The sequence below is a fragment of the Onychostoma macrolepis genome, chromosome 05 (genome assembly GCF_012432095.1).
Source record: "Onychostoma macrolepis isolate SWU-2019 chromosome 05, ASM1243209v1, whole genome shotgun sequence".
Classification (NCBI taxonomy): Eukaryota; Metazoa; Chordata; class Actinopteri; order Cypriniformes; family Cyprinidae; genus Onychostoma; species Onychostoma macrolepis.
In genome coordinates this window covers 45598644-45626310 of record NC_081159.1, presented here as the reverse complement: position 1 = coordinate 45626310, position 27667 = coordinate 45598644, and the positions used below count along the sequence as shown (strand labels likewise).

The following is a 27667-nucleotide window of genomic DNA, read 5'->3' as shown; positions in this document are numbered from 1 at the left end:
ACTGTAGCTGGAACATTTCTGTGGTAAATGAGGGCAGCTTTTGAAGTCCTGCGCCTTTTATGAAGAGTTATAGTCTGTAAAGCTGAATGATTTTTGACAGTAGGTTTGTAAACGAGGTGCGATCGTCATTTATGATCGTTACAGATTTGACTGTTCTGTTGTCTTTTGTCACATTAGTGTGTTTTTTGTACTTTCTTTGGCATTTACACGAGTGTTTTGATCCGTCTGGTTTAGTGGTTGTGATTCACTGAAGCTGTTTTTCATTGAGGGTCATTGGGTTGTTTGTCCAGCCGTGTGATGTGGTCACATGACTGTTTGGTCCGGCTCGTCTGATTCAGGCCGATTACTGGAAGTCCACGCTTCATGTGGTCGACTCGGACGGCTCTTCACGCTCAGCGCTTCATCTGTCTCTGTGAGCAATACTTCAGAGCTGTTTTTCTATGTTTTACAAGCATGAGCTGATGTTCTGAACTGCAGCAGAAGAGCGTGACAAACATGTTCATCGAGGCCGTTTCTGACCAACACCAAGACTTTGATGACCGTCACATTCCTCAGAGTTTCCATCTGAGGGTCAGCGGCCGTCTGCTGGAGTGTGTTCATGTTGATCTGTGAAGATTCCCTGAGTCTCACGCTGAGCGTTTCCGTACTGCAGAAACCATCCCATCATCCCGGAGTCTCTTCAGAAGATCCATGTCCTCATCATCTATACGTGAACTTTGATCAAATTCTTTTCAAATTTACACATTTAAAATGTTTTCTCTAATAGGAGAAGAGAACAAAAACATCCATGACTCATCTTGAATTCATGTGGATTTATTCCAAAACAGTTGTATTTCTGGTAAATTCAATTAGTCAGTTGCCAAACCCCATCCTGCAAATATATATACTTTCAGATATTTGTGTAAAAATATATTTCTAAATATAAAAAAAGGCCAAAAATGCTAAAGTATGTTTCAAAACATATTTACATAGAAAATCAATTTTATACCAATCTATGTTTTGACTATTTCCTGTGTTGAAGGAAAAAAAAAAAAGCATTTAAAAATATTTCAGTCGTAGAACATGTGTACATATACCACGTGAATAAAAATCAGCAAGGAATATACTTTACAAAACAAGAAATATATCAAATAAATATATATATAAATAAATACATCTGCATTTATCTAAAATGTGGCACACCTGGAAATGTATTTTCACATCCATGAAATACTTTTTGAAATATATTTCCAATTTCAAAAGTAGATTTCATTGAGCTTCACGGTTTACAGCATGCATATATTTTGGCTGGAATAGATTTGTATTTTTGCCATATGGGACCAAACAACAAATGTCTCTCTCATCTTTATGACTTCCTTTCTTCGATGAAACACAAAAACACGAATGGATGTTGGTAACCAAACCATTTTGACTTCCATTGTACAGACAAAAAACAAAAAAATCTGCTCTAGAGTAATGATGGAGATTGATTATTAATATTTCTGCTTTGATCTGGTGCACCTGTGTGGTTTCTCCTCGCACACGTGTGTGTTTGAACATACAGATGTTTCCGTCCGTCAGATGAATGAACCCAAGCTTTGTTCTGTTTCCCAAAGATCTGTTTGATGTGAATCACAATAATCCAACTAACAGAGCCAGCATCAAATGAATTTCACAAATGCAAAACATAAAGAAATTATAATTAGCCTACATTAATTTGAAAGAATGGTTTCATAAATGAATTAAATATAAGTCAATTCAGGTTTGTTTTTTGCCGAGTCACAAAATGTAGTTGTCAGGTTTAAACCGAACTGCAGCGCTGCATTAATGAAGTGAGAACGGTGTGAAGCGTGGATGATTGAGAGCGGATCGGCTTTGATGTGCCGCTGCTGACCGTCCGTCTGTCCAGATCAATGAGTCTCGAGTGTTTGGAGAGAAACTCCACACCATTCATCAGCATTTCAGTCCATCATTAGCCGGTGTCTTCGTGTAACATCTTTGTACTTTAAGATCCAAAGCAAATCTTAGAAATGCACTTAATGAAATAATCATGTTGTTGTAGAACAGCACAATAAAGGGGTTTTCAGCCGAGAAACACGTTCCATATGTCGAGTTATTGATGTTCGGTCTCTCAGCACAGATTCATCCAGACACATGTTCAGATCATCTGCTGGTGTTTATGTATTTAGTGTCAGTTTTCATGTTCAGTATGTGTCATGTTGATGCAGTTCATAGTAATATTTACACATTTCACTGTTTGGGTTTTGTTTTTTTGTGTTAAACAGTGTTAGTATGGTGTTTGGTCACAGCGTTTCAGTTTTTATTCCCACTCCCGCTGAATCTCTTACCGTAACCACCTGCTCCAGCTAACATTCTAATATTGTTTATCATTTTCACACTATCAATATGCGGGGTGTTGGAATCACTTTTGAATGAGCACTCGCTGTTCACTTTCGATCGGGTGCACTCTGTGTAAAGAAGCACATCTTATAAGATCAGCTACACTATATTGCCAAAAGTATTGGCACCCCCTTCTAATGAACAGGTTTGACTAATTTAGTCATTTCCATGAGTACAGATCTTAATGTTTAAGCATATAATGATATTCTAGAGAATTGTGTGCTAATTTTATAGCAAGAGTTTGAACAGGAGCTTTTTGGCTCTGTGTGTAATGCAAGGATCAAAAAGAAATGCTTGATTGAGTCAGTGTGCAGAAAACACCTCTGCTGTGATTTTAACAGCCAAAAACTCATCACCAAACACTAATGACTTGTACATACACTATATGGACAAAAGTATTGGGACACCCCCTTCTTTAGAACAGAAAAAGGCACTTCCAAAACTGTGGCAACAAAGATGGAAACATAATTCATGTATTTAAATGTATTTAGATGTATTTCCATCTGCAAGAGTTTTGGAAGTGTCTAAAACGACTGAACCCATATGTACAGGTCACTTTTGACCATATAGTATATTTGTCAATGAGCTCAGGATCTGTTGAGCAGCAAATCGTCCAGCTTGAATCCTCAATCTCACTCCTGCAGAGCAGACGCTTTCAGTTCAGAATCGCAGCGTACGGTTTTGCAGCTGAACTAAATGATTTTTATTTCTTTAAGAAGCCAAACAACAGTGGAGCGGTGCCGCGGTGGGCAGTAATATAATCACTGCAGCGAGGGTTTATGGAAATCCAGCATGCTCGTTATGCGCCAAATCTTGCAGGAAAAATGTTAATTAACATATACATATACAGTACATAAATAAAAAATATAAACATGTATATACATATATAAATAAACATATATAATTATAAGAAATGCAGTAGGCAGTAGTAGGCTAAGCATGCGTGACCGCTCGCTCCTCATGTTTGCAGCAGCAATATCCATGAAAAGACATCAGCAATCCGGCGCCGAGAACAGAAAAAGACAAAAAGCTCAAGATGAATATTCTCTCTGAGTTTCCATGTTCACTTACATCAGTTAGCCATGGATTTACTGTGAATAAAACCAAAAGCCACAACTTAACCATGTTTTTTTGTTTAGTTTTTTTAACTTCCATAATATTTGAGAGAGTGGGCACAATAATACAGTTCTGCTTCGGGCAAACTCAGAGCTCTGGACCGTGAATTCATGAGACTCATGAAGAAATCAGGGAGGAAACTGATTTAATGTTATATGGATTTGTAGTTTATATATGTATGTTCATGCTGTATGCCCAAGATATCTGTGGGTCTTGCCCTGCCACATATTAAGGCCTTTCAAAGGAGCAAAAACAAACTAAACAAGAAAAAATAAAAAGAATCCTCTTCTGTATTTTTGTCTTGTTTATCAGTATAAATATATGCAAGTTAAACGTATGCATTCTTGATGAACAAAAGTGAGTTCATGATTAAAAGAGGAACAAATATTTGTCAGTGAGGAATGAAAACTTTTTTCTGATTCCATCGGCAGATATTTGTTCTCATTTTAATCAGTAACTCAGTTTCTCATAAATCAAGACTTAATGTGTCCTTTTGCTTCTGCAGTAAACGTATCTTCATTTTCGAATCTTTAGACATTTGCTCTGGAAAACAAAATACTGAGGAGGGCATCAGGTTCATTCAGTCTGATCAGAAGCTGCAGTAGAAGTTATTTCTGTACTCTAGTATTCGAGATCAGAGCTAACCTTCAGCTTTTTTTTTTTTTAAACGAATTAAAAAGTGATGGACAAACTTTGAAGTGTTGTTAATTGAACTCATTTTCTGCTTCCTAGACATTAACTTCAGTTTATTTGTTCTTAAAAAGGTCTTTAAAATGACCTGCAGAAGCCCTGATAACACGAGACTGTTGTAATGAATTTAGACACTGAAACGCTCATGTGATGTCAGCAGTGACTCACATTATATTGTGATATATTATATAATAATGATGTCGTGTCATGACCTGATGAGAAGGAACAAGTTAAATGTAAGTCTGCATCTTGTATTTTAGTGTCCAGTGATGTCAGTTCTCCTGCAGACGTGTCTCTGATGAAGCGTTTGTCGCTCCGGACCTCCATGATTCTCCAGCTTTGCTCTCAAAGAGCTTTCTGTGTGTTTTCTTTCCCCGTAGAGCTGGAAAATGTGTTTCAGAGCCGCTCTGGAGCGATTTGGCCTGCAGTCCTCTAAACTCTGGCCAGCTCGTGAAGGTTTATGAAGTGGACGGTAATAACAACACATCAACACCGTCGGGAAACTCAAACTAAACTCACAGTTCTGTGTTTATTTGAGGTGTGATGATGATTTGTGTTTGATGTGACGCCTCTGGACAGCTGGTGCATTCTGGGACGGCGCTGGACAAATAAACACCAGCACAGAAATTCAACAGGTCGACGTGTAACATGACGTGACTCCTGTGAGCCGATAACACACATGCAATAAAAGCATCAGCAGACGCCTGTCACGTTAATGATGAGGTTTGCAGCAGCACAGCCTGGGCTCTTTCTGTTTCTGTTTCTGTTCGTTCACAGCGCTTTACTCTCAGAAAGCACACGATGAGCGCAGATTGAGCTCAGACGAGAGGAGCAATCAAATCAGCAAATGCACAGACTGATGACAGTTTTTCTGGATTGCCAACACGCTGTAACTGATTCATTTGCCACAGTTTTCCAACACGTTTCTCAAAACTTTTAACACATTTCACCTGCTTTCACCTGTTTTCTGCTAAACTCTACACAAGATCGGCATCATTTTGCACTGGTTTAACCATGTTCACATTATTGATTAACAACAATAAAACATTATTCACTTTAGTTCATTCTCCCATTCATCAGGAAGCAGGATTTGATTTAGTTGTAAACTAAACCTCACAAAGGTAAAAATAAAGTATAATTGAATGCACCAAAAAAAAAAAAACCTTAAATACAAGCAAGTACATTTGCTGTACATTCTTATTTTTTGTGCCAAATAAAATTGTAAAAGTTATACACTATAATTTCAAAATATGTGGGCAATACATTATAAATGGATTTTGTATGTATTTATATTATTCTTATATTTTAAATAAGAAGTGTATTTTCTATGTATGATGAGTATATTTAAAAAGTGTATGAAAGATGGTTTCAATTGTACTGCAAGAGGTAACTAAATACTGTATTTAAAAAAAAAAAGGATTTAGTTACCACTTGTAGTACAATTGAAACCATCTTTCGTACACTTTTAAAGAAAAGCACTTAAAGTGCTGTATTTTCACGCATTTGTACTTAATATACTAAAAATTATATTAAGTACAAATGCGTGAAAATAGAGCACTTCAAGTACATTATGGTGTGTGTAATAAGTGCACTGAAATAAAGTGTATTTTACTTTTTTTTTTTTGTGCCATGGCAAGCATAGAGTCAGTTGATCACATCAGATGATCCAAATACTAATCGAGATGAATTTCGAGTGGGTTTGTCGTCGCTGGATTTGAGTTGCTTGGGCTGGTCTAATCTAGCCACATGCTTGCTGCTTTAGGCTTGTTTGTTATATTTGCTTGTCTAATTCAGGTACTGCTATCAGTTGTAAACTTGAGCTAAGCTGGTCATCTGAAGGCTGAATGTTCTTCAGTAGGTAATTAGTGATCTAGTTTTGGGATTTGATCATTTCTGGCACTTTGATTCACTTTCTCTCAGTTGTGTTGGGTATTTTGGACATGGTTTGTTTTATTGGGTTTTCAAAGGTTGTTTGTTGAGTTCTATCCAGAATCAGTGTTGGGGGTAACACGTGTTGCCATGCTGAGAGGAATCAGGAGTAAGTGCAGAGCATTGTGTGTCAACATGATCTTACTGTAGTTCTAGACTAAATATGAACATGTATTTACTCATCTCACCTGCACAAAACACATTCAATGTTCCTCAAAAGCAATCAAATCAGCAAATGCACAGACTGATGACAGTTTTTCTGGATTGCCAACACGCTGTAACTGATTCATTTGCCACAGTTTTCCAACACGTTTCTCAAAACTTTTAACACATTTCACCTGCTTTCACCTGTTTTCTGCTAAACTCTACACAAGATCGGCATCATTTTGCACTGGTTTAACCATGTTCACATTATTGATTAACAACAATAAAACATTATTCACTTTAGTTCATTTTCCCATTCATCAGGAAGCAGGATTTGATTTAGTTGTAAACTAAACCTCACAAAGGTAAAAATAAAGTATAATTGAATGCACCAAAAAAAAACCTTAAATACAAGCAAGTACATTTGCTGTACATTCTTATTTTTGTGCCAAATAAAATTGTAAAAGTTATACACTATAATTTCAAAATATGTGGGCAATACATTATAAATGGATTTTGTATGTATTTATATTATTCTTATATTTTAAATAAGAAGTGTATTTTCTATGTATGATGAGTATATTTAAAAAGTGTATGAAAGATGGTTTCAATTGTACTGCAAGAGGTAACTAAATGCTGTATTAAAAAGTATTTAGTTACCACTTGTAGTACAATTGAAACCATCTTTCGTACACTTTTAAAGAAAAGCACTTAAAGTGCTGTATTTTCACGCATTTGTACTTAATATACTAAAAATTATATTAAGTACAAATGCGTGAAAATAGAGCACTTCAAGTACATTATGGTGTGTGTAATAAGTGCACTGAAATAAAGTGTATTTTACTTTTTTTTTTTTGTGCCATGGCAAGCATAGAGTCAGTTGATCACATCAGATGATCCAAATACTAATCGAGATGAATTTCGAGTGGGTTTGTCGTCGCTGGATTTGAGTTGCTTGGGCTGGTCTAATCTAGCCACATGCTTGCTGCTTTAGGCTTGTTTGTTATATTTGCTTGTCTAATTCAGGTACTGCTATCAGTTGTAAACTTGAGCTAAGCTGGTCATCTGAAGGCTGAATGTTCTTCAGTAGGTAATTAGTGATCTAGTTTTGGGATTTGATCATTTCTGGCACTTTGATTCACTTTCTCTCAGTTGTGTTGGGTATTTTGGACATGGTTTGTTTTATTGGGTTTTCAAAGGTTGTTTGTTGAGTTCTATCCAGAATCAGTGTTGGGGGTAACACGTGTTGCCATGCTGAGAGGAATCAGGAGTAAGTGCAGAGCATTGTGTGTCAACATGATCTTACTGTAGTTCTAGACTAAATATGAACATGTATTTACTCATCTCACCTGCACAAAAACACATTCAATGTTCCTCAAAATCAATAAAAACAGTCAAATGCAAACTCAGAATATTATACAAACCTGCAATAATTAAACATATTTAATCCCATTTTATTAACCAATGTCTTTGCTACTGACCTTCGATGACACATTTGTGTTTGATTTTTGTTATTTCTGAATAGTGTTGAACTTTCTTTTCCTGCGTCATATTCTTCATGTGATTAGTTTGAGCGGCGCCCTCTTCTGTACAGACGTGAATCTACATTTTCTTCAGCCTGAGGCGGATTCACTTCACTTTTGGTCTGAAAGGGCTTTACATTTGTAAAAGTAGAACTTTTTTATATTATAAACAAACAAGCAAGCCCTGCTCAGATTTAAAAAGTAACTCAAAAGTAACGTAACGCATTACTGTCTTTCCATAAAAAGTAACTAATGCAATTAGTTATTTTTTAGGGAGTAACACAATATTGTAATGCCTTACTTTTAAAAGTAACTTTCCCCAACACTGTCCAGAATCATACACCATTCTAAACTGTGTGCTAATTATAAATGATCTCTGACAGCAGAGATTTGGACTGAACTAAAGGTTTACTATAGCCAAACACACATTTACAGAAAACGATCATTCCGATGTTCTCATAACTGTATTCAGTTTGTATTTGACATCCATCAGAAATATCTGATCTCAGACCAGCTCTCACAACCCAACTATGGTAATAACCACAATATTTTTGTTAGTGAAGAATGATTTACAAAGAGAAATCCTTTCACACATTCATTGGCAACCAGAAATAAACCATCCCATTCAAAATCATAAATTGGTCTTATGATTTATTTTAAAGAGCATAATAAAAGATCTCTTCCAAAGAGTCGCGGCGCCAGTCGTTGGTTCAAGAAAAACCTGATGAGTTCAAACATCTCAGTGCTGGATCTGGAGACCTGGAGCTGAGGAAACCCTCCTCTGAACACACGCTACTGAAATCTGCTGTCAGGAGGAGGATGAGGACGATGAAGATGAGATGCAGGTATCAGTGTTCATTCGCTGTGAGGACAGTGATCTTAAGAAACATCTGTAGAGAAGGACCAGTGGCACAGGAGATCAGATCCCTCATAAAACACGCTGCTTCTGTTCCAGTGTCAACCACAGAACAAGAAGTCATGTTCAGAAGCTGCAAATAACATCCAGACGTTCTGCAGGAGCAGATGTGCAGCTTCTCAACATCTATATTCATCTTTCGTTTGGAGACCCTTGAACTAGATAAATACTTTATTTCTTGTAACATCATAGACAAACATAATTACTGTAACGTCACAAACACCAGATATGATTTACATTGTGTCATTCTGCCATAAACAATCACATGAACACATTTAGATCAACTAAAACTATCTATTCAATAAATTAAATGACTCATTTCTATGTCATAAACACAACATTTTAAACAATCATCAAATGCATGAAGTTGACAGATAGAAAAGACGAAGAGGAAGAAACTCAACGGGCCCCTGACGTGAAACTCGTCTTTGCACAAATCGCTTGGAAATCTGCTTTTATGTAAAAAGTGTCGCTGAACTGAAGGAAGTGATTTGATTTCTAAGGTGTTACAAACAGAAATTCACTGCTGCTGTTTCATGATTGAGGCCAGTTAAGCTGGTTAGTAGTTGGTTTAGTCACAAAAATATAATGACTCTTATTTATATATTTATATAATAAGTGAAAAAACAAATGCTTTATTCAAAACTCTAAAAACATCTATAATACATCTGATATTTACAAGGAAGTGATTCTTCAAGAGCTGAAGTGAAGCGGTTGATTAGTCCAGCATGAAGCGGTTCAGAGTCTGTCCGTGAGGTTCAGGGTTAAACTCGAACCTGCAGCTCATCAGACGTTATGAAAGCAGCAGCAGGAGGATCTGAACACACAGAGCCGTCGAAGTGAGGGCGGGGCTCCAGGAGGAGGAGCCTGAGAACGTTCTGTGCTGATTGGCTCTGCTGTGCTCCTGTGGGTGTGTCTGGACTGTGATGTAACCGTTGATGATGCGGACGACAGGAGGCGGAGCCTCGGCCGTCACACTGCAAGAAACGAGAGAGAAATCGTGAGAAACACACACCTTCATCATCATCATCATCATCTAATGGTTATCCAAATCCAAATGTGCAACATCTGACATACAATGCAAATTTTTAAGGATATAATTCTATTTCTACTCCAGTTTGTTGTGTAGTGCATATATTGATCAAAAATGCACTTTCTAGAGTTCTTTTTCTTGCTGATTATCGAGGTTATGGTCGTTGAGTGTCTTTTCTGAGATAAATGTGATGTTACGAGACATTATTGATCACAAGCTGTTTTATTGTTCTTTCTGCAGCCGAAACACTGATTTAACGATTACATAATTCATGATTGGCTGAACAGACGTTCTTCTGTTTCTACTGATGTTCATTCATGTTTATTTGGTGCTGTGACTAGTAGTAAAGAGGAAGAGATGATTAGCAAAACCCCATTAATTGACTGAATTTAGTGACAAAAGTGACAGAATTTGAAAGCTGAGACTTTGTTTCATATCCGAAGTAATAAAGCTTATGAATGTTTCATTAAGGTTTGTCCACACATCAACTCAAAACAGCACAGATCGATTCTTGGGATCTGAGAATTGATATTGGTCAAAATGAGAACTGATTAAATCAAGAAATCAATATTTTTCAACCCATCCCTAATCATCATCATCATCTAATGGTTATCCAAATCCAATGTACAGCATCTGACAGACAGTGAAAATTTTGAATTATATAATTATATTTCTACTCCAGTTTGTTGTGTAGTGCATATATTGATCAAAAATGCTCTCTCTAGAGTTATTTTTCTAGCTGACCATTGAGTTTATGGTCATTGAATGTTTTTTTCTGAGTTAAATGTGACGTTAGATGACATTATTGATCTGAAGCTGTTTTATTGATGTCTTTCTGTGGTTGAAACACTGATTGATGGATTTCATGATTAATTTCAGTGCGTTTTTCTATTTCTTCTGAAGTTCATTCAGGTTTATTTGGTGCTGTAACTAGTAGTAAAGAGGAAGCGATGATCAGTGATCTTTCAGCACACATTAAAGAGCAGCAAAACCACATTTAGTGAGTGAATTTAGTGACAAAAGTGACAGAATTTGAAAGCTGAGACTTTGTTTCATATCAAAAGTAACAAAGCTTGTGAATGTTTCATTAAGTTTTGGTCACACATCAGCTCAAATCAGCACAGATCGATTCTTGGGATTTAAGAATTGATATTGGTTCATCAAAATGAGAATCGATTAAAATCGATAAATCAATATTTTTCAACCCAGTCCTATTCATAATCATCTAATGAATATCCAAATCCAATTTTAAACATTTGACAGATTTCAATCTGAGCAGTATAATGTGGAGGAGTCAGATGAATCTGATGACGGTTCACAGTGACTCTACAGCTGAAACATCAGCCGCTTCAGTGTTTTCAGAAGAACTCCACCTGCAGATCCTCAGGGTTTCTGATGGAGTCACATGTGGTTTCGCTCAGACTGTTTACAGCAGCACCGTCGCCGCGTCTTCAGTCATGTGAGCGTCTGAAATCTGCTCGTTTATGAAATATGAAGAAGTAGGCAGGGAAAATAAATGTAGGTTTGGAGTCTGTAAGAGCTCCTGTGACGGGGAACACAAATAAAGAGTTTGGGGATTTCATTCCCGTCCTCCATCTGTGTCAACACGCGTGTGTGAGCGTCTGTGGGCGCGTGCGGTGCTCCGTCTCGATGAAATCCAGAGACGCGTGATTCTTTCTGCTCTGGATCTCATACTGCGGCCCGTTTCCCTCCACGGTTTCAAACAAATGAAGTCTATATTCAGGACCATGTGTTTGTTTTGACCGTCTGGGACCCGCTTGGCTTTCATAAACAGTTTATTAAAGAAATATTTTTTTACTCAGAATTACGTGGGCGACTGTAAAAGTAAGCGCAAGCAAGTTTCCAGAACACGGTTCAGGCTAGGCAGAGAACATGTCGTGTGGGATTTGACACGGGAACAAGAATCAGTCTGATCTGTGAAACATTGGTGTAAATTAAATATAGCTCATACAGATGGAGGTTTTAGAACCAGATGCTTCATTTCCAGCACAGAGGACAGTCAGCCTGAGATTCTCAGTCAGGATCTGTGTTTGGAAATAATGTCACTCGTGTTCATTAATGAACTGCACTGAATGATATTCAGCAGGTTGTGACGCGTCTCGAGAATCAGACAAGTATTTTCAGCGTTTCTCTGCAGCAGGTGAGGACTCGTGTTGGGACAGATGCGGCTGAAGCGCTCCGGGCGTCTCGCAGGAGTCTCACCTCTGACTCGCAGCCGCTTCGGACGACACTCGAGACGCAGCCGCAGCCGCAGGCCAAATCCAGCGTCCGTAATCCCAGCCGTTATTCAGCTATCGTTCCCACAGAACATGAGAACCGCTGAGGAAGCGCCATCCGCTCCCTTGCAGACGTGTTTTAACTGGTTACTGACCCGTGACCAACTCTACCAACAGGTTATTATTTAAAAAATATTTACTTGAAATAAAATAAACATAAACTGAAATAAAAATAAAATAAATAAAATGTAAAAATAGGCATATTTTAAAAAACAACAAACTAATAAAAATTACAAAAAAAAAACAAAAAACAAAACCAACTAAACATTTAAATGAAAATAGTAAATATAAAAATAAAATTTAAAATATTAACAAAAATATTAAACTATTTTATTTTAGGCTAAATATACTAAAAATAAAAAACTATAGGCATGTTAATAAAATTGACAAAATTAACTAAAATTTGAAATACTAAGTACTAAAATAAACTAAAAAGTTACAAATTCATAATTAAAACTATATATGCGTATTAAAAATAAAAAAACCCACAATAATGGCAAACACAAAACAAAACAAATTAACATTTAAATGAAAACAGAAAATCTAAAAAATAAAATTTAATTTAAAATGACAAAAACTAGGTTCCATTTTAGAGATTTTACTAACTATAAGTAACTTGTCAACTCCATGTCAACTACCAATAATTAGAGTATTAGTGACTGTCTGCTTAATATCTGCTAACATTTGATTCTGATGGACATTCAACTAGTCACTTTGCAAGTACAAGTCAACTTATTCTACTAACACTAACCTAACAGTCTAATACTCTCATGAGAGTTAGTTGACATGTAGCTGCAAAGTTACTCATAGTTAATTGTCTAAAGTGGACTCTCAGAATGCAGAGTAAGCAGAAGCTCTGGTAGTTTGTGAATGGTGTGTGGTGTTGGTGAGCAGGTTTGTGCTGGTCTCACCTCTCCTCCATCCGCACCCAGAGGTCGTTGAACTGCCGATGGCGCTGCTTCTTCTGCTTGTTGCGGCGCTTCTTCTTCAGCTTGTGCTCCACCTTCTCCAGGAGCTCCAGGAGATGCGAGTCCTCGTCCTCCTGAAGATCTCGGCTCTCGTGGAGGAACGGCTCCAGCGGGGTGTCTGCGTCCGTCAGCTCTCCAGACCTTCTGCCGCTGTGAAGACAGAAGAAACGCTTTCATACGGACACAGACCCGCTCCGAGACGCTAAAGCAGAAGATCACACCCGAGACTAGATTTGTTGACGCTCATATATTAAAAAACACTTTAGTTCAGAGATGGTGGCGTCTTTCACTGGCTTTTGGTTCTAAATAAAACCACTGAAATATGATTGACTGGTTATGTAAGCAATAAAATATAGACTTTAAAGAGACAGTTCACCCAAAAATGAAAACTTTCATCATTTTCTCTCCCTCAAGTTGTTCCAAACCTGTATGAGTTTATCTCTTCTGTTGAACACAAACGAAGATATTCTGAAGCATAGGCGTGTCCCCGACACATTAAATCCTTAATTTTCATTGTCGAATCAGAATTGTTGAATCTTGCCGATAGTCGACTGATAGTCGAATCATATGTTTGGTGGGTGGGGGGTGGGGTACATTACCAAGAATTAAGTAGTCAGACATTCGACAGTCATAAATACTGACAATAACACACAGGGGAAATGTGTAATAGAAGCCTTGCAGATACAAACAGGGTAAGTCATTTTTTATGTTTTGATTAAAAGATTATTAACATTAGCAGGCCGGATATGTTGCTTATTACTGATCAGAGCTGATGAAACTGAAGGTTTGCACTAAATAAAACCAAATAATCCACACATAAGATGAAATCAACAGATGCAAGGAGTATTCGATGAAGCCTGTGTGCATGTATTTCATGAGATTTTCACGGAGGAAATTAATGAATATCCTGCTAATTTTTCCAACTTGGAAGCATAGCCTACTGCCACATAAAACTCCATGCGATCGCCTAAATATGAGCTGCTGTGAAACCTTTGAGTGTGTTCACAGCATGCAAAAATCAAATTATGATTGATATGAAATGTTTTGAAATGACTTGTACCCTACCTGATCTTTCACTCTGCCTGTGTCAATTTGAGTCTTGATAAAGATTTAAATCCCGACCACCAAGATGCTCTGTCGGTCACAGATTATAGAAAGTGAAACTTTGGATTTATTCACGCATGTCAAAAATATTTCTATAATAGGCTGTATATTGGGAAAAAACCGGCAGTTTCTTTTTTTTATATACTGTGTAAGTCATTGGGGACCAGAAACTGTTTGGTTACCAACATTATTCAAAATATCTTCTTTTGAAGAAAGACCCTAGTAAAGAAGTAATATATTTATTTCATGAAGTATAGTTCAAATCTATTAACATATTTATTGACATATTGCTTGAAACATTGATATTAAATAATAATAATTCAACTTTATTTGAAGTACTACTTGTGCACAATGCACATTTCTTAATATTAAGCCTAAAATGTGTTCTAATTCTAAATGCTCTCTGGACAGTCGCTGGACTGGTTTGCAGTGAACGCTCCATCTGCTCCTGATCAAACCTCTCTGACTGCTAAAGCATCGCAGGAATTTATGACAAACGCTCCGATGCAAATAAGCGGCTGCACGTTTTTATAATGGAACTTTCCGGACCTCGGGTTTCCAGTGTCTCCTTCAATCTGCCAGTCCATTCATTTCTGGAAGCCACCGTGCGCCTGAGATGGAAACACTGAATGTCCTGACGAGCTGTGATAGAGGCAGGGATTGTTTCTGCTGGGTGTGTGAGATGGTGATGGACGGGTTAATCGGAGCACAGCGCAGGAACACGAGCGCTGATGACGACTGATAACCACCCGTGAGATGAAGAGAGGAATGATCCTGTGATTCCATCTGTGCAGCCAGACGTCACACTCGCACTGAAACTACTGTAGCTTTTGTTCATACTTAACATTTTTATATTTTCATATATATATACAGTATAAAATATTTGTATATGTGCATTATACAAATATTTGTGTTTGTGTTTTTGTCTTTTTTTTTTTTTTAAATGCCTATATAATTTTTATTTCAGTTTTAGTTATTTTACATCAAGTTAAACTAAATGAAAATGAGGAATGTTGCCTTGGCAACTAGCTGAAATAATATGTTTAAGTTTTTTAAATATTTTTATTTCAGTTAATATACATTTTGTTTAAACAAACTAAAAATAATTTTTAAAAGAACTACAATAGCTATATGCTGTAAGTATATTAAAAAATAATGAAAAAATAAAAATAAAAATACACACCAAAATAAAAATTCAACTAATTGAAAAAGGAAATATAGAAATTAAATGGCATTTTAAAATATGAACAAAAATATATAAAAAACAAACTAAATGACGATTAGAAATGTTATTTTTTAGTATATTTTAGTACTTCTAACTTGTATACTTCTACTGTCACACTTGTATGTTCTTTCACGAGTTCCTCAGTATAAATGTGTGTGAGTTCTAACAGCAGACACACGTCATGTATTAGATCCAGATGATTCTGTTCAAGCCAACAGAAGACCGCACTGCTCTGTGTGAATGAGTCCTGATGTGTTTGCTGTGCTGAGACCAACACAAAACCTGCTGTAAACCTGAGTCAAAGCAGAACTACTGACTGCCTGAAACTCACGTCTCCTTCACCGCTCAGATCAGACTCAGAGCTCCTTCATATTTCTGCATATGTTATGATGAAACCCATGAGCCCTTCATACAATGGCCCCATTCTGACCGCGCCGGGACCCTCATTATGATCCCTGTGTGTGTGTGCGCGCGCGCGTGTGTGTGTCAGTGTGTGTGTGTGTGTGTACTTATTCGCTTATTCTAACATTCAGCAAGACTCAGTAGTTGTTCCTGATATTCACACAGAATGCATTTGTGCTGAAAAACATGTGAGACGCCAGCCGAGCTTCTTTAACTCCAGCGCAGCGTTTCATGAGCGAGACGCAGCAGTCAAACATGTCTGTCAAGAGTATGTTTACATAGAAAGCAATGGAAAAGCAGATCTGCTACCGTATGTCTGATATTTGATGTTTGATGATGCTGACAGACTGAAAGCTGCTGCTGTTTTCATTCACTGTTAATAATCGCTGCTGCTGCTGTTATACTGACGTCAGGAAGAGTCTGAATCAACTCAACCTCTAAAACTGAATGCTTTGGCTAAGAAATATTTAGCATTTTTCTTATTTGATATTATTTCTGAACATATATGATATGTTATTTGACCCTCTAAGTCTAGCACTCGCTATTCATTTTCTAAATGCCTGTTTTCTTAAAAAAAGGCCTAACACACACTAGCTTTCTCTCTCTCTCTCTATACATATAAAAACCTTGCTACGTGTACCACGTTAGGCTAACCGAGACTCGTCATAGCACTTGCATAATGCTCTTTTGTTGGCTTTGATTGCTTCTGTTGTCCTCATTTGTAAGTCACTTTGGATAAAAGCGTCTGCTAAATGACTAAATATAAATGTTTAAGTGCAACATCTGCCGTCATATGTTATGCATCTTTTCTGCAAAGATATTTAACAAGTGAATCTGTTTTACATTTACAGCATGCTGAACTTCAGGAGCGCTGTGCTTATAGAGCTTTCTTCAAGCAGAAGGTTTATAAAGAGAATGTTACTCGAGTCAAAGTGTTTGTAAGCTGACTAGTTAAAAATCAAAATGGTTCTCTTCAATCACATAATGCAGAGAAAAGGCACGCAGTGTGTCTGTGTACACAGCGATATCAGTCTTCTGTGCTTCACATCTCTTCTAAAACATCTCTTAGCTGCAAAAACGGCTTCTGCTGCTTGAAATGTTGCAATTATGTGATTAGCAGATTATAGTCCATCACCGGCAGTGAATGCATGTTTGTCTCTGACTGACGTCTGATAATGAACTGGAGATTTTCTTTGTTTCTGAGGGACAAACATGCGGACAGACACAAACACAATTCAGACTAATTATTCTGCAGATGAGTTGCTTCGGTTCTGAACAATGAAATCACACAAACCAGAGACTGGCCTTGCTCGGAAAATCATTTCCCGTTAGTATGAGTAGAAAATAATAATAAATAAACAGACCGTAACCTTTTTAGAGAAACCCAGCCAGTTATACCAGCGTAAGTGATGAAATACACACATCTGCTGACGCACATTAATGCAGTGCAACAGAACACAACATCAGTCTGAGAGCGTTTCACCAAAATAAACCTTAAACACAGAAAACAGAGACTTCAACACAGCAGATCCGTCGCTCAACACCACATGCAGTAAAAACACCAAAACCAAAACAAGATTATTTTACTTGTTTCAAGCAAAAACTCACTCAATTTTGACTTGTTTTTTCTGAAAACAAGACAATCATTTTTACGTGTCTAGAAAATCCTTCTTGATTTAAGAATTTTTCGATATTTTGGCTAGAAACAAGAAAAAAATTCTAAGTAAGAAAAGCATTTTTTGCAGTGTCTTTATTAATTATCAGAGTGATTGTTAGTTCTTCAGGCAGCTGAAGGACAGATTTTGGTCCCCATGAGGAAACAAGCTTGTACATCACACAGAATGCAGTGTTTTGAGAATCTAAAACGCCTGTAGTTTAGTGTTAGGGTTGGGTTTAGGGTTAGAGGAGAGAAAATACAATTTGTACAGTATAAAAACCATTATGCCTATGGAATGGAACTATAAAACATGGAAACCAGTGATTGTGTGAGTGTGTGTGTGACTGTGTGCGAGTGTGTTACCTGTGCAGCGTCTGTCCGGCAGGCATGTGCTCCACCTCATAACCTTCACGCTGCAGGACATCAATCACAGAGTTGTTTCCCAGAAAGTGACCTGAAACACAAACACTCCACCTTCAGTCTCTGAACTCAAGTTAGTCAGTCTGACACACACACACACACACACACACAAACTATAACTCACACACACAGCCTGTGGTGCGGAAGCGGTCTGTAATGTTAGATTACTGTACTGATATTTCATGTCTGTCTCGTTACAGGAAGAGCGGGTCACATGACAGTCCTGTTTGCCTCTGGGAATAATGAACTTCCTGTCAGAGACTCTCTGATGGATCAGGATCACTAGTGTGTGTGTGTGTGTGTGTGTGTGTGCGTGTGCGTTTTTGTGAAAAATGAGGACATAAATTTGTATAATGACAAGGGTATGACAGGTATTACAAGGTGAAGGTGACTTTTCAGGACATTACTCCATGTCCCCACTTTTCAAAACGCTTATAAATCACACAGAATGAGTTTTTTTGAGAAAGTAAAAATGCCTGTAGTCTCCTGTAAGGGGTAGGTTTAGGTGTAGGGTTGGTGTAGGACAATAGCACATACAGTAAGTACAGTATAAAAACCATTACACCTATGGAATGTCCCCACAATTCCCCCCAAAAAAACATGTGCGTGTGTGTGTGTTTGTGTTATTGTGTGTGTGTGAGTTATAGTGAGTGTGTGTTTGTGTTATTTACATATTATTATTAATATGTAAATAACACAATTATTATTATTTTAACACAATTATTATTATTATTTTTTTTTTTTACAGTTTTTTCAGCTGCTTACACACAAAATCTTTCCTTGTCACACAGTTTCTGAAAGCTGTCACTCAAACAGCAGAACACACACCAAATCTGCAAAACCAGACACTGATTCTCAGCCTTTGACTCAGTTTTCAATTTCATGAAACACTTTTTGCAAAACACAACACATAATTCTCTATGTAACACACACAAATCTAACGGGAATTAATATTATGGCAAAGGTGTTTGCAAATGTTTGTTTTTGAGATGTGTTTGTGATATTTTGAAAGCAGCGTGTCATTTTGCAAGAAATGTGAGGCATTTTGCATTTTGTGTGCATTGTGGGCTTATTAGCATGGCATCGCTGCGATCTCGCCTCTCTTTTGTAAAAAGAGTGGCAGCCTCTGCCACCACTGTCCCGGTCTCTCTGGCTCGAGCAGAGGACCGCCGGCTGGCGCTCTGGGAGATCTGAGGGTCACAATAAGAGCTTCTCCGCCGGGCACGTCCCCGCGGACCTCTTATTCCTCACGCAGCGATCGTCCCGTTCGGTTCCCGGATGATTTCACTGGTCCACCTCACGAGGCTGCCAGGATTTCATTCGGCGTGCCCTCGGATGTTCAGATGTCAATCGCAGCATTGGGGGATGGGCTATTGTCCTCCAAGGATGAAGATTCGGCGGGGCTGCCACCCTCAGGTGTTGTCGCCACCGCCGAATCACACCCGGAGTTGACGGTCAAGCTTGCCTGGGCAGCTGTGAGCATCGGGCTGGAGGTCAACAGACCGCTCAGTCCAGAGTCCTCACGGCTGGATGATTGGTTTCTCGGAGCAGGACGCGGATCACGACCGCAGTCTACTCCGGTGCCTTTCTTTCCGGTGGTGCATGAGGAGCTAACAAAGTCGTGGACGGCCCCTTTTATGGCCAGAAGCCGCTCGTCTTCCTCCTCCATCCTCACCAGGGTGTGCGCGGTGTGACGGGAGGAGCTAACGACAGACACAGTGGGTGTGGCGTCAGGCCTCGGAGAGGCTTTTATTAAACAAAAATCAATAAAATAAAGTGTCTAGGGGGAAGAAGTATCCAAACGAAACGGGGGATCTGGTGGTCCACAGGCGCGGCTTCTTCCAGACTACGGGTTCGGCAGCTCACATCTTGGTGGCGCGGAAGTCCCTCTACGCTCCCTTCCTGGACCCACGAGGACACCAGCGTGCATGCACGGGGGAAGAGACCAGTCTCTCGAGGAGAGGCACGCTCGGCACGGCGGCGGTGATGAGGCTTCATTCAGTCCAGCTGTGCCTCATCACACGCCGCCAGCCCATGTTGATCCCACGCCCCTCCTCTCATCCACCCACTCCCGTCGGGAGCCTGGTGAAGGGCGGCGAATAAGGGACGGGGTGGTGATGATAATGAGGGGGAGGGCCACCGATCCATCACAGCGGACATTCCCCCGGTAGAGAGAGCGGTTGCGGTGCACCTCTGCCCGCAAAATGCCGCCACTTGGAGGAATCGTCCTCGTCTCCCGTCCAAAGCCTGTAAGCTGATGGCCGCTCTCGCGTCCGAGGCTTACAGTGCTGCGGGTCAGGCCGCCTCTGCCCTGCATGCCATGGCTATCCTGTCGGTACACCAAGCCAAGCAGTGCTACTAGCCTTGCGGCGGTCCGGCTGCTGCTGCTTGGCTAGCACTTGTTGATCCACATGGTCAACACTGCGACCATTTCGTTCTCAACTGGCAGTGTTGTCTACGATCACGTCGCATGTCACAACTCGCCCGCCATCTCCTCTGGAGTCACGTTGTCCTGGCTGGACTGCAGAGGGGACCCGCACGGCACCTCTCTGGCAGACATCTGTAGAGCTACGGGCTGGGCGACACAGAACACCTTCACGAGTTTTTACAGTCTCTGCGTTGAGCCAGTTTCTTCCCGTGTGTTGGGTAACAGGCAATCAGCGGGAAGAGCTGGCCGGTGTCACGCTTGCTGCGCCATTCCCCATCACCCGGGGGTGCAAGCGCCTTTTTCCTCCTCCAGTAAAGTTCCCCGGACGGTGAACCCCGGGGATGGTGAACCCCTTTACTGAGCTAGGTGTCCATATGACTTGATTACCTTCGGGCAATCCCATATGTGTATTCTTCCACGGTAAGTTTTATACCTTCTACCTACTTTCTACACCTTTCTAACAGTCTCTGCTGGCAGTTGTTCCATCCCTACTCTCAGGTAGGACCTGCCTCAGAGACCCATTCCGTATGTAGTACTGCCCCAGGCCTGGGTCAGTCCATATCAGTGTCTCCACATGCTACCTCACTGCGGGTAGGATGTGGCCTTCTCCGGAATGCTCGCTTCCCCATCGTTACTGCTAAGCTGTAAAGAACAAATAGGAAAGACTTGAAGCAATCTTTCACTGAAGGTTGAAATCCTTTCTGTTAAGAAATTTCTGTGGGGAAAGGAACAGTAGCTTGGCTATCTCCAGCAGCGATGTACTCACCTGTGGTCCCTGTGGGTACCAAGGTCAGCGAATTTGCGATGGGAAGGTTACAACCTTTGCATGGCATTAGTCTGTCACGCTTGCTTGTCAACATTTGCAATGCCATAAGGTTGTGACGGGGTTCAGTTTGTAGCACTTTCCATGGACCCCATTTGTCGACATGACATAACTCGTAGTGACCGACAGATAGGGAACGTCTCGGTTATGTACGTAACCCTCATTCCCCTGATGGAGGGAACGGAGACGTTATGTCCCCATGCCACAACCTTGAATGATCGCTGGCGGCCAGGGACAAGTACTTAGCTCCTCAGCGTAAAACCTGAAGAGTGGATGCACCTGTCACCTATTTATACCCGTATGCATGGGGCGTGGCTCAGCTATTCAAAATCCACTAGCCAATATTCATTGCCGTTTTCTCTTAAAGTCAGAGATGATTGGGGATCCCAAGAGAATCCCCATTTGTCATCATAACATAACGTCTCCATTCCCTCAATCAGGGAAGGAGGGTTACGTATGTAACCGAGACGATTTGTGTGTAGTTTTTTAAAAAAAGAGGCAAAGTTTTTAAAATGTGTGTAAGCAGTTGAAAAAAACTGTAATACGGTTTCAGGAATCAGTCACAACTATCTAGTTAATTTCTGCAACAATGCATCGTACTACGTGCTGCGTACTCTGTGCTGCGTACTACATGCTGCGTACTACGTGCTCTGTGCTGCATATGTGCTGCGTGCTGCGTGCTCTGTGCCGCGACTACATGCCGCGACCACGTGCTGCGCATCACGTGCCGCGCATCACGTGCTCTGTGCTGCGACTCTGTGCCGCGACACGTGCTGCGTGCTGCGTACTACGTGCTCTGTGCTGCGTACTATGTGCTGCGTACTACGTGCTGCGTACTACGTGCTGCGACTCTGTGCTGCGTATTACGTGCTGCGTACTACATGCCGCGACCACGTGCTGCGTACTCTGTGCTGTGTACTTTGTGCTGTGTACTAGTTCAGCAGTGCTGAATGGCCGTATTGATCGATGAGTGAGCGGTTGAGAACACGCCAAAGTCAATGAGCAGAGAGCGAAGAGCCGATGGATGGCTGAGATAAGAGCCGCTAACCACCTAAAAGCTTTTATTCAAAACTTCCTGAGCTCAGGCTTTTAGCGCGCTTGTTTTCTTAAGGGCCCGTCGCATACTGAGCGCATTCATGCCATCAGGTGGAAACGCTCCGCAGACATCCAGACCCCAGAAAGCAGCCTGTGTCCTTCAGCGGCGCTCCGATTATTAGAGCAAATGGCACATCTTTAACGGAGTTTCTTTTCCACATGCCGTAATATTTATATTAGAGATGTCAAGCTGGAGCTGAAAGGCGCATGCTGGATAAATAAATGCAGCGGAGGCGCAGATGTTTGCACAGACATTACTCTGCGTAGGAGATCCTGCCACGCTAAAGACATCATTAACTAGTCCATTAGTGAGCATTAACTACCCTGAAGTCGATAAAAACTGATCCTATATTGTCTCATCAAAGCATCTTTTTGTTTATAACCATTACAGACACACAGATTTATCAATAATAATCTCTTCCAGTCTGTTCCAACCATAAAACAACACTTTTTTTTGACAAATTTTTGTCTAATTTTCCAGGACAATATCTAAACATTCTTAAATCAAGATACATTTACTTGAGATGCAAAATTCCGTCAAATATTTAGTCTTGTTTTCTGAAAAATTAATTGAGTTTATGCTTTAAACAAGAACAAATATCTGCTGATGGAGCCTTGTTTTCCCTTTGAATTTTTCTGACCCAATTGGCAGATATTGTTCTTGTTTTATGCATAAATTCTGATACATTTTCAGAAAACAATTTTTTTTCCCTAATTAATATTTATCTTTATCAAGGAATGTTTCGATTTTTAATCCTCCTTTTATTTTTGCATTTTTTATTATAATTTCCTTTTATGTCCCTCATATTTAAAGTAGAACTTTATATTTCTTATGAAAACTTTTTTTAAATATATTTTTTTTTCTTTCTGTTAAGCACTTTGAATTACCACTATGTATGAAATGTGCTATATAAATAAACTTGCCTTGCGTTGCTATTTGTGCTGGAAAACATGACAAAATTACAGAAGAAGACAATCATTTTTTTCAGTGAAAGAACATGTGATTGGAAACCCACTGCTGTCTCAGCTAGTATTTCTTTCACCATTATTAATCAGATGCTGCTGTTTGCAATAAAAGAAATAAAGCAGCACTCCGTTTCATTAACCCACAGAAACCTCAGCGTCACTAACCGGAGCAGACGTTTCCAGCTAATACACATATCACGTCTCATTTGTCTTATATTTAGCCTCTGCTTATGGGCAGATTATGGACTTACTAAACCACGGCTATCATTTGTCTTCGTCCACAGACGCAGATCATCTGGAATTAAACTCCGATTAATGCTGATACACGAAGAATGAGCGTTTGATTACATGTGCGGTTTGTGCATCAATAAAACGCTGCACTACGACTATCATTATCCTGATGCCACCAGTCGAGAAACCCCTAAACCCGGTAAACCTGGTAATTATGTTGAAAATGTACAGACTCGCCGAGGCTGAGCTTTGATATTTAACAGCCGGACAGAGCGGCTCCTGCGCTGACCTCTGACTGACCCAAGGACAAAACCAGAGCTGATGGTGATAATTAACCACTGGGTCAAATCCACAGCCCTGCTGTCCAGTGTAATCCTACAGGACCAGAGAAACACAGTCTAGTGCCGAGATAGGGAAATTATCACTGTCTGCCACATCACAGCAAATCAGACTAAAGCGGAGCATTTGACACAATGAGTTCTTCATGGAGTTTAAGAAGTAGTTCACCCCAAAATGAAAATGTGTTCACCCTCAGGCCGTACAAAGTTAGGATGAGTTGTGTCATGTGTCATTACATCACTGTCTCAGCAGTGGATGCTCTGCAGTGAATGGGTGCCGTCAGAATGAGAGTCCAAACAGCTGATAAAAACATCACAATAATCCACAAATTATCTTCATGGCTTTTGTGTTTTTGTTAGTAAAAATAAATAAGCAATCCCAGCTCAGGTGACAAAAAGTAATGCAAAAGTAACATAATGCATTACTTTCCAAATAAGTAACTAAGTAATTACTTATTTACTTTTTATAGAGTAACACAATATTGTAATGTGCTACTTTTATAAATAACTTTCCCCAACACTGCTTCAGTTCATCAATTAATGTCTTGTGAAGCCAAAAGCTGTGTGTTTGTAAGAATCAAATCCATCATTACGATGTTTTTATCTTTAAACCATTTCTTCTGGCAAAAATCCGAGTCCATAATCCATAATAACGCTTCCTCCAGTGAAAAAGTGTTCTGGTCTGAATCAGGAGAGAAATCTGCACAGATCAAGCAGTGTTTACAAGACAAAACAGCTCTAAACTTTAAAGCTTTTGTCTTCTCCAGATGTTAACTGATGGACTGGAGTGCTGTGGATTATTGTGATGTTTTTATCAGACTCTCATTCTGACGGCACCCATTCACTGCAGAGCATCCATTGCTGAGACACTGATGCAGAGACACATTTCTACAAACCTGATGAAGAAACACTCATCCTGATCTCAGATGAACTGAGAGTGAGCACATTTACAGCACATGTTCATTTTTAGGTCAACTATTCCTAGACTAGACAGAATATTCTTGTTCGGGGGTTTCCTGCATCTATAAACTCAACATATAAGCTCTTCTCATAAACTCATGTGAACACTATGGAAATGTTGCTGGAATTACCAGCATTGGAAAAAGGTTGTATGTCCAACATTATTCCCATTAAAATGCGCCAGAAAATGCATGAATTCAAAAGTCGGAAATGTATTCGATTCAAAGCCACACCCTGCTGATTTTAACAAGGTGCAATGAATAGTTAGTTGTTGTTGGAAGCTCGAGTCTTGGCATAAACGCGTTTTTCTTCAGTTTGGATTATTAGACGTGGTGCTGGAGGTAAATGCTGCATAAAGTCCAACAAAGAAGCAAAGCCAAATAAAATCTCCCAGTGTTATTTCAGCACTCTCATTAATACTCTGCTCCTCCGTCCAAATCTGAAGTCATGATTCCTTCAGTCAAGGAAATGTCATAAGTCACAGGGAATTCTAAATGTTGTTATTGCTGAACTTAAAAGGAGCTTCATCTCGTCTCGAGTCTCCTCGGTCGCTCTAAAGTCTCTGATAAGTGGGCGACGAGCTAAAGGCATGAATAAAACAACTGCAGCACATGTTTTTACAATACTGAGGTATTTTTGTTGGAAGTGGTGTCCGTGGAGGAATGTTTAATGGCAGTTAACATGCTTTAATACTGAGAGCTTGAAAGCAGAGAACCAGTCCTGTGTGAGCGGCTCTCGACAGCGCTTCGGTGAAAAACGACGAGCTGTCAGTCGCTAACGAAACACTGAAGGGACGGAGACACAGACTCCAAAAAAACAAGACTGAACACAACAGCACATATACAAAACTGACAGCTGTGTTGTTCACATCAGTTGTGCTTCATTTAATTTTCCAAATTTCTTTTTGAAAGAGGTGAAACTTTTTTTCAGGATTCTTTGAGTCGAAAGTTCAAAAGAACAGCATTTTTAAAAAATAGAAATCTTTTGTAACATTATAAATCTTTAATGACACAGTTAATGCATCGATGAATGAAAATCATTTCTTGTTTATCCCCGTCTTTTGAATGTATAACAATTTCCACAAAAATATTGAGCAGCACAACTGTTTTCAACATTGATAATAATCAGAAATGTTTCTTGAGCAGTAAATCAGCATATTAGAATGATTTCTGAAGATCATGTGACACTGAAGACTGCAGTAATGATGCTGAAAATACAGCTGCGCATCACAGAAATACATTACAGTTTAACACATATTCACACAGAAAACAGCTGTTTTAAATTGTAAACATATTTAGCTATTTATTTACAATATTTTTAATCAAATAAATGCAGCCTTGGTGAGCAGAAGAGACTTCTTTCAGAAACATAAAAAAATGTGTAATTATTCCAAACTTCTGATTTTTAAAAATGTGCAAATAAAGTGTTAAAAAGCATGATTAAAACAAAGGTTATTAATACAATTTAAAAAATGAAATAAAAAAGAACTGCTTATGTAATAATAGCACCAAATCTATTGATAAACATTAGCAACTATCGTGCTCAAACAGCGCAAACAAGAACCTTGTTTAACTCAAAACATGCTTTGTTCGATCGCATGGATATCATCAAATGAACAATGCATCAGTACAGTACAGTAAAACAACAGTAAAATCACTGCTCCACAGGTAAACGGAACGAAATGTGAAATCTGGAATACAAGCTATGAGAGACTAAAGACGGTGATTGTGAAATCTCCTGTCTGAACACACCAGATGTTTTTCCTCACACATGTGGGCAGATACACTGATAACATCCGCTCCTCAAACGCCCCAATTATAATGAAAGACAGAATTCCAGCGTTCATTCAGCAGAATCTGCTGATGTTGAGGGTGAACGAGTGAAGTCTGTACAGACAGGGAATGACCGCAGTGCACAAAAGCGGGAATGTGACGCCCTGCGATGCCAGAGTGAGATACGCTTCTACAGACACGGGTCGCTTTACCAGGAAACGCTCCACAAAGAGCTCAGACTTTACACAGGCAACCAGTCAAAGTACAGCAGCATGAGCTGAAAAGACCAGAGACTCGGACCGGAGACCAGATACAGCAGCGGCTTCACACGAGACAAAACAAGCCTCACAAAAACAGCCTTTAAAGTGCTTACAAATCAACCAAAACAGCTAAAAATCAAGATGTAAGATGACACCATATTTTGTCACCTCTACATCTGTTGATTTTACCGGAAATTTTTACTTCAGAACCAGAGTTCTCAAGTTTATGGAAAACCTGGATTTGTGAGTGAAAAAATAAAAAAATAAATACAAAATAAAATACAACATGAAAAAGTGAAAGGTAAAAATTAATTTTATATAATTACACTTTTTAAAAAAAATGAATGACTAGAAAAGTCATTAAAATTCACTGGGAATAAAAGTGTAAACCCTAAAAAAATATTCAGTTATCGAGTAAGTTTTTATATATATTTTTATATTATTTTTACTTTAATTATTGCCAATCCTAATTTCTGTAAATAAAAAGGTTAATTGCTCTGTCATTACAGCAGACATTGCATATACTGTATATCTTGGGGACTTTGAGCCAAACAGTTGTGTCAAATATAACACGAGGAACTGAGGAGGATCTGCGCTGAATCTCATTCTCTTCCAGCAGCAGCTCATACTGAACATGAAGATCACAAACAAACACATGAAGCAGCTTCATTCACGAGTCTGCTTTCACTGTCTGGAAAAGAGCAGCTGGAACATTTGGAAAGTCCCACGGCTTCAGATCGACATGAAGGTGAATTTATAACTATTCATTAATGCACTGGATTTACAGCAAGACGTGAAGATGTGCCTCATACCGAGTGTGACTGAAAGTCTGTATGTGTGTGTGTGGAGCTGAAATAATCCCGAGGCTGTGAGTGTTTGGTGTTTTAGGCTGGTTTCTCGTTCTCGTGGGATTGCGTATCGCTGGCACGATCTCTCTGTGTCTCTTGCTGCCAAACAAAGCAGAGCTGAACGCGGAGGCCGACACTCACAG

At 39.3% G+C, this 27667-nt stretch overlaps 1 protein-coding gene across 1 annotated transcript in view; it reads right to left on the bottom strand.

Annotated features, from left to right (window-relative positions):
* Positions 1 to 8442: 8442 nt before the first annotated feature.
* The window catches only part of trabd2a (TraB domain containing 2A), a 70325-nt gene continuing 51100 nt past the window's right edge, over positions 8443 to 27667 (bottom strand). The window contains exons 5-7 of the mRNA XM_058776450.1: positions 17747 to 17837; positions 12939 to 13145; positions 8443 to 9674 (exon numbers count right to left, since the gene is read on the bottom strand). Coding sequence (XP_058632433.1) covers positions 9491 to 9674; positions 12939 to 13145; positions 17747 to 17837 — 482 coding nt within the window. The 3' untranslated portion in view covers positions 8443 to 9490. The remainder of the gene's footprint in view (positions 9675 to 12938; positions 13146 to 17746; positions 17838 to 27667) is intronic.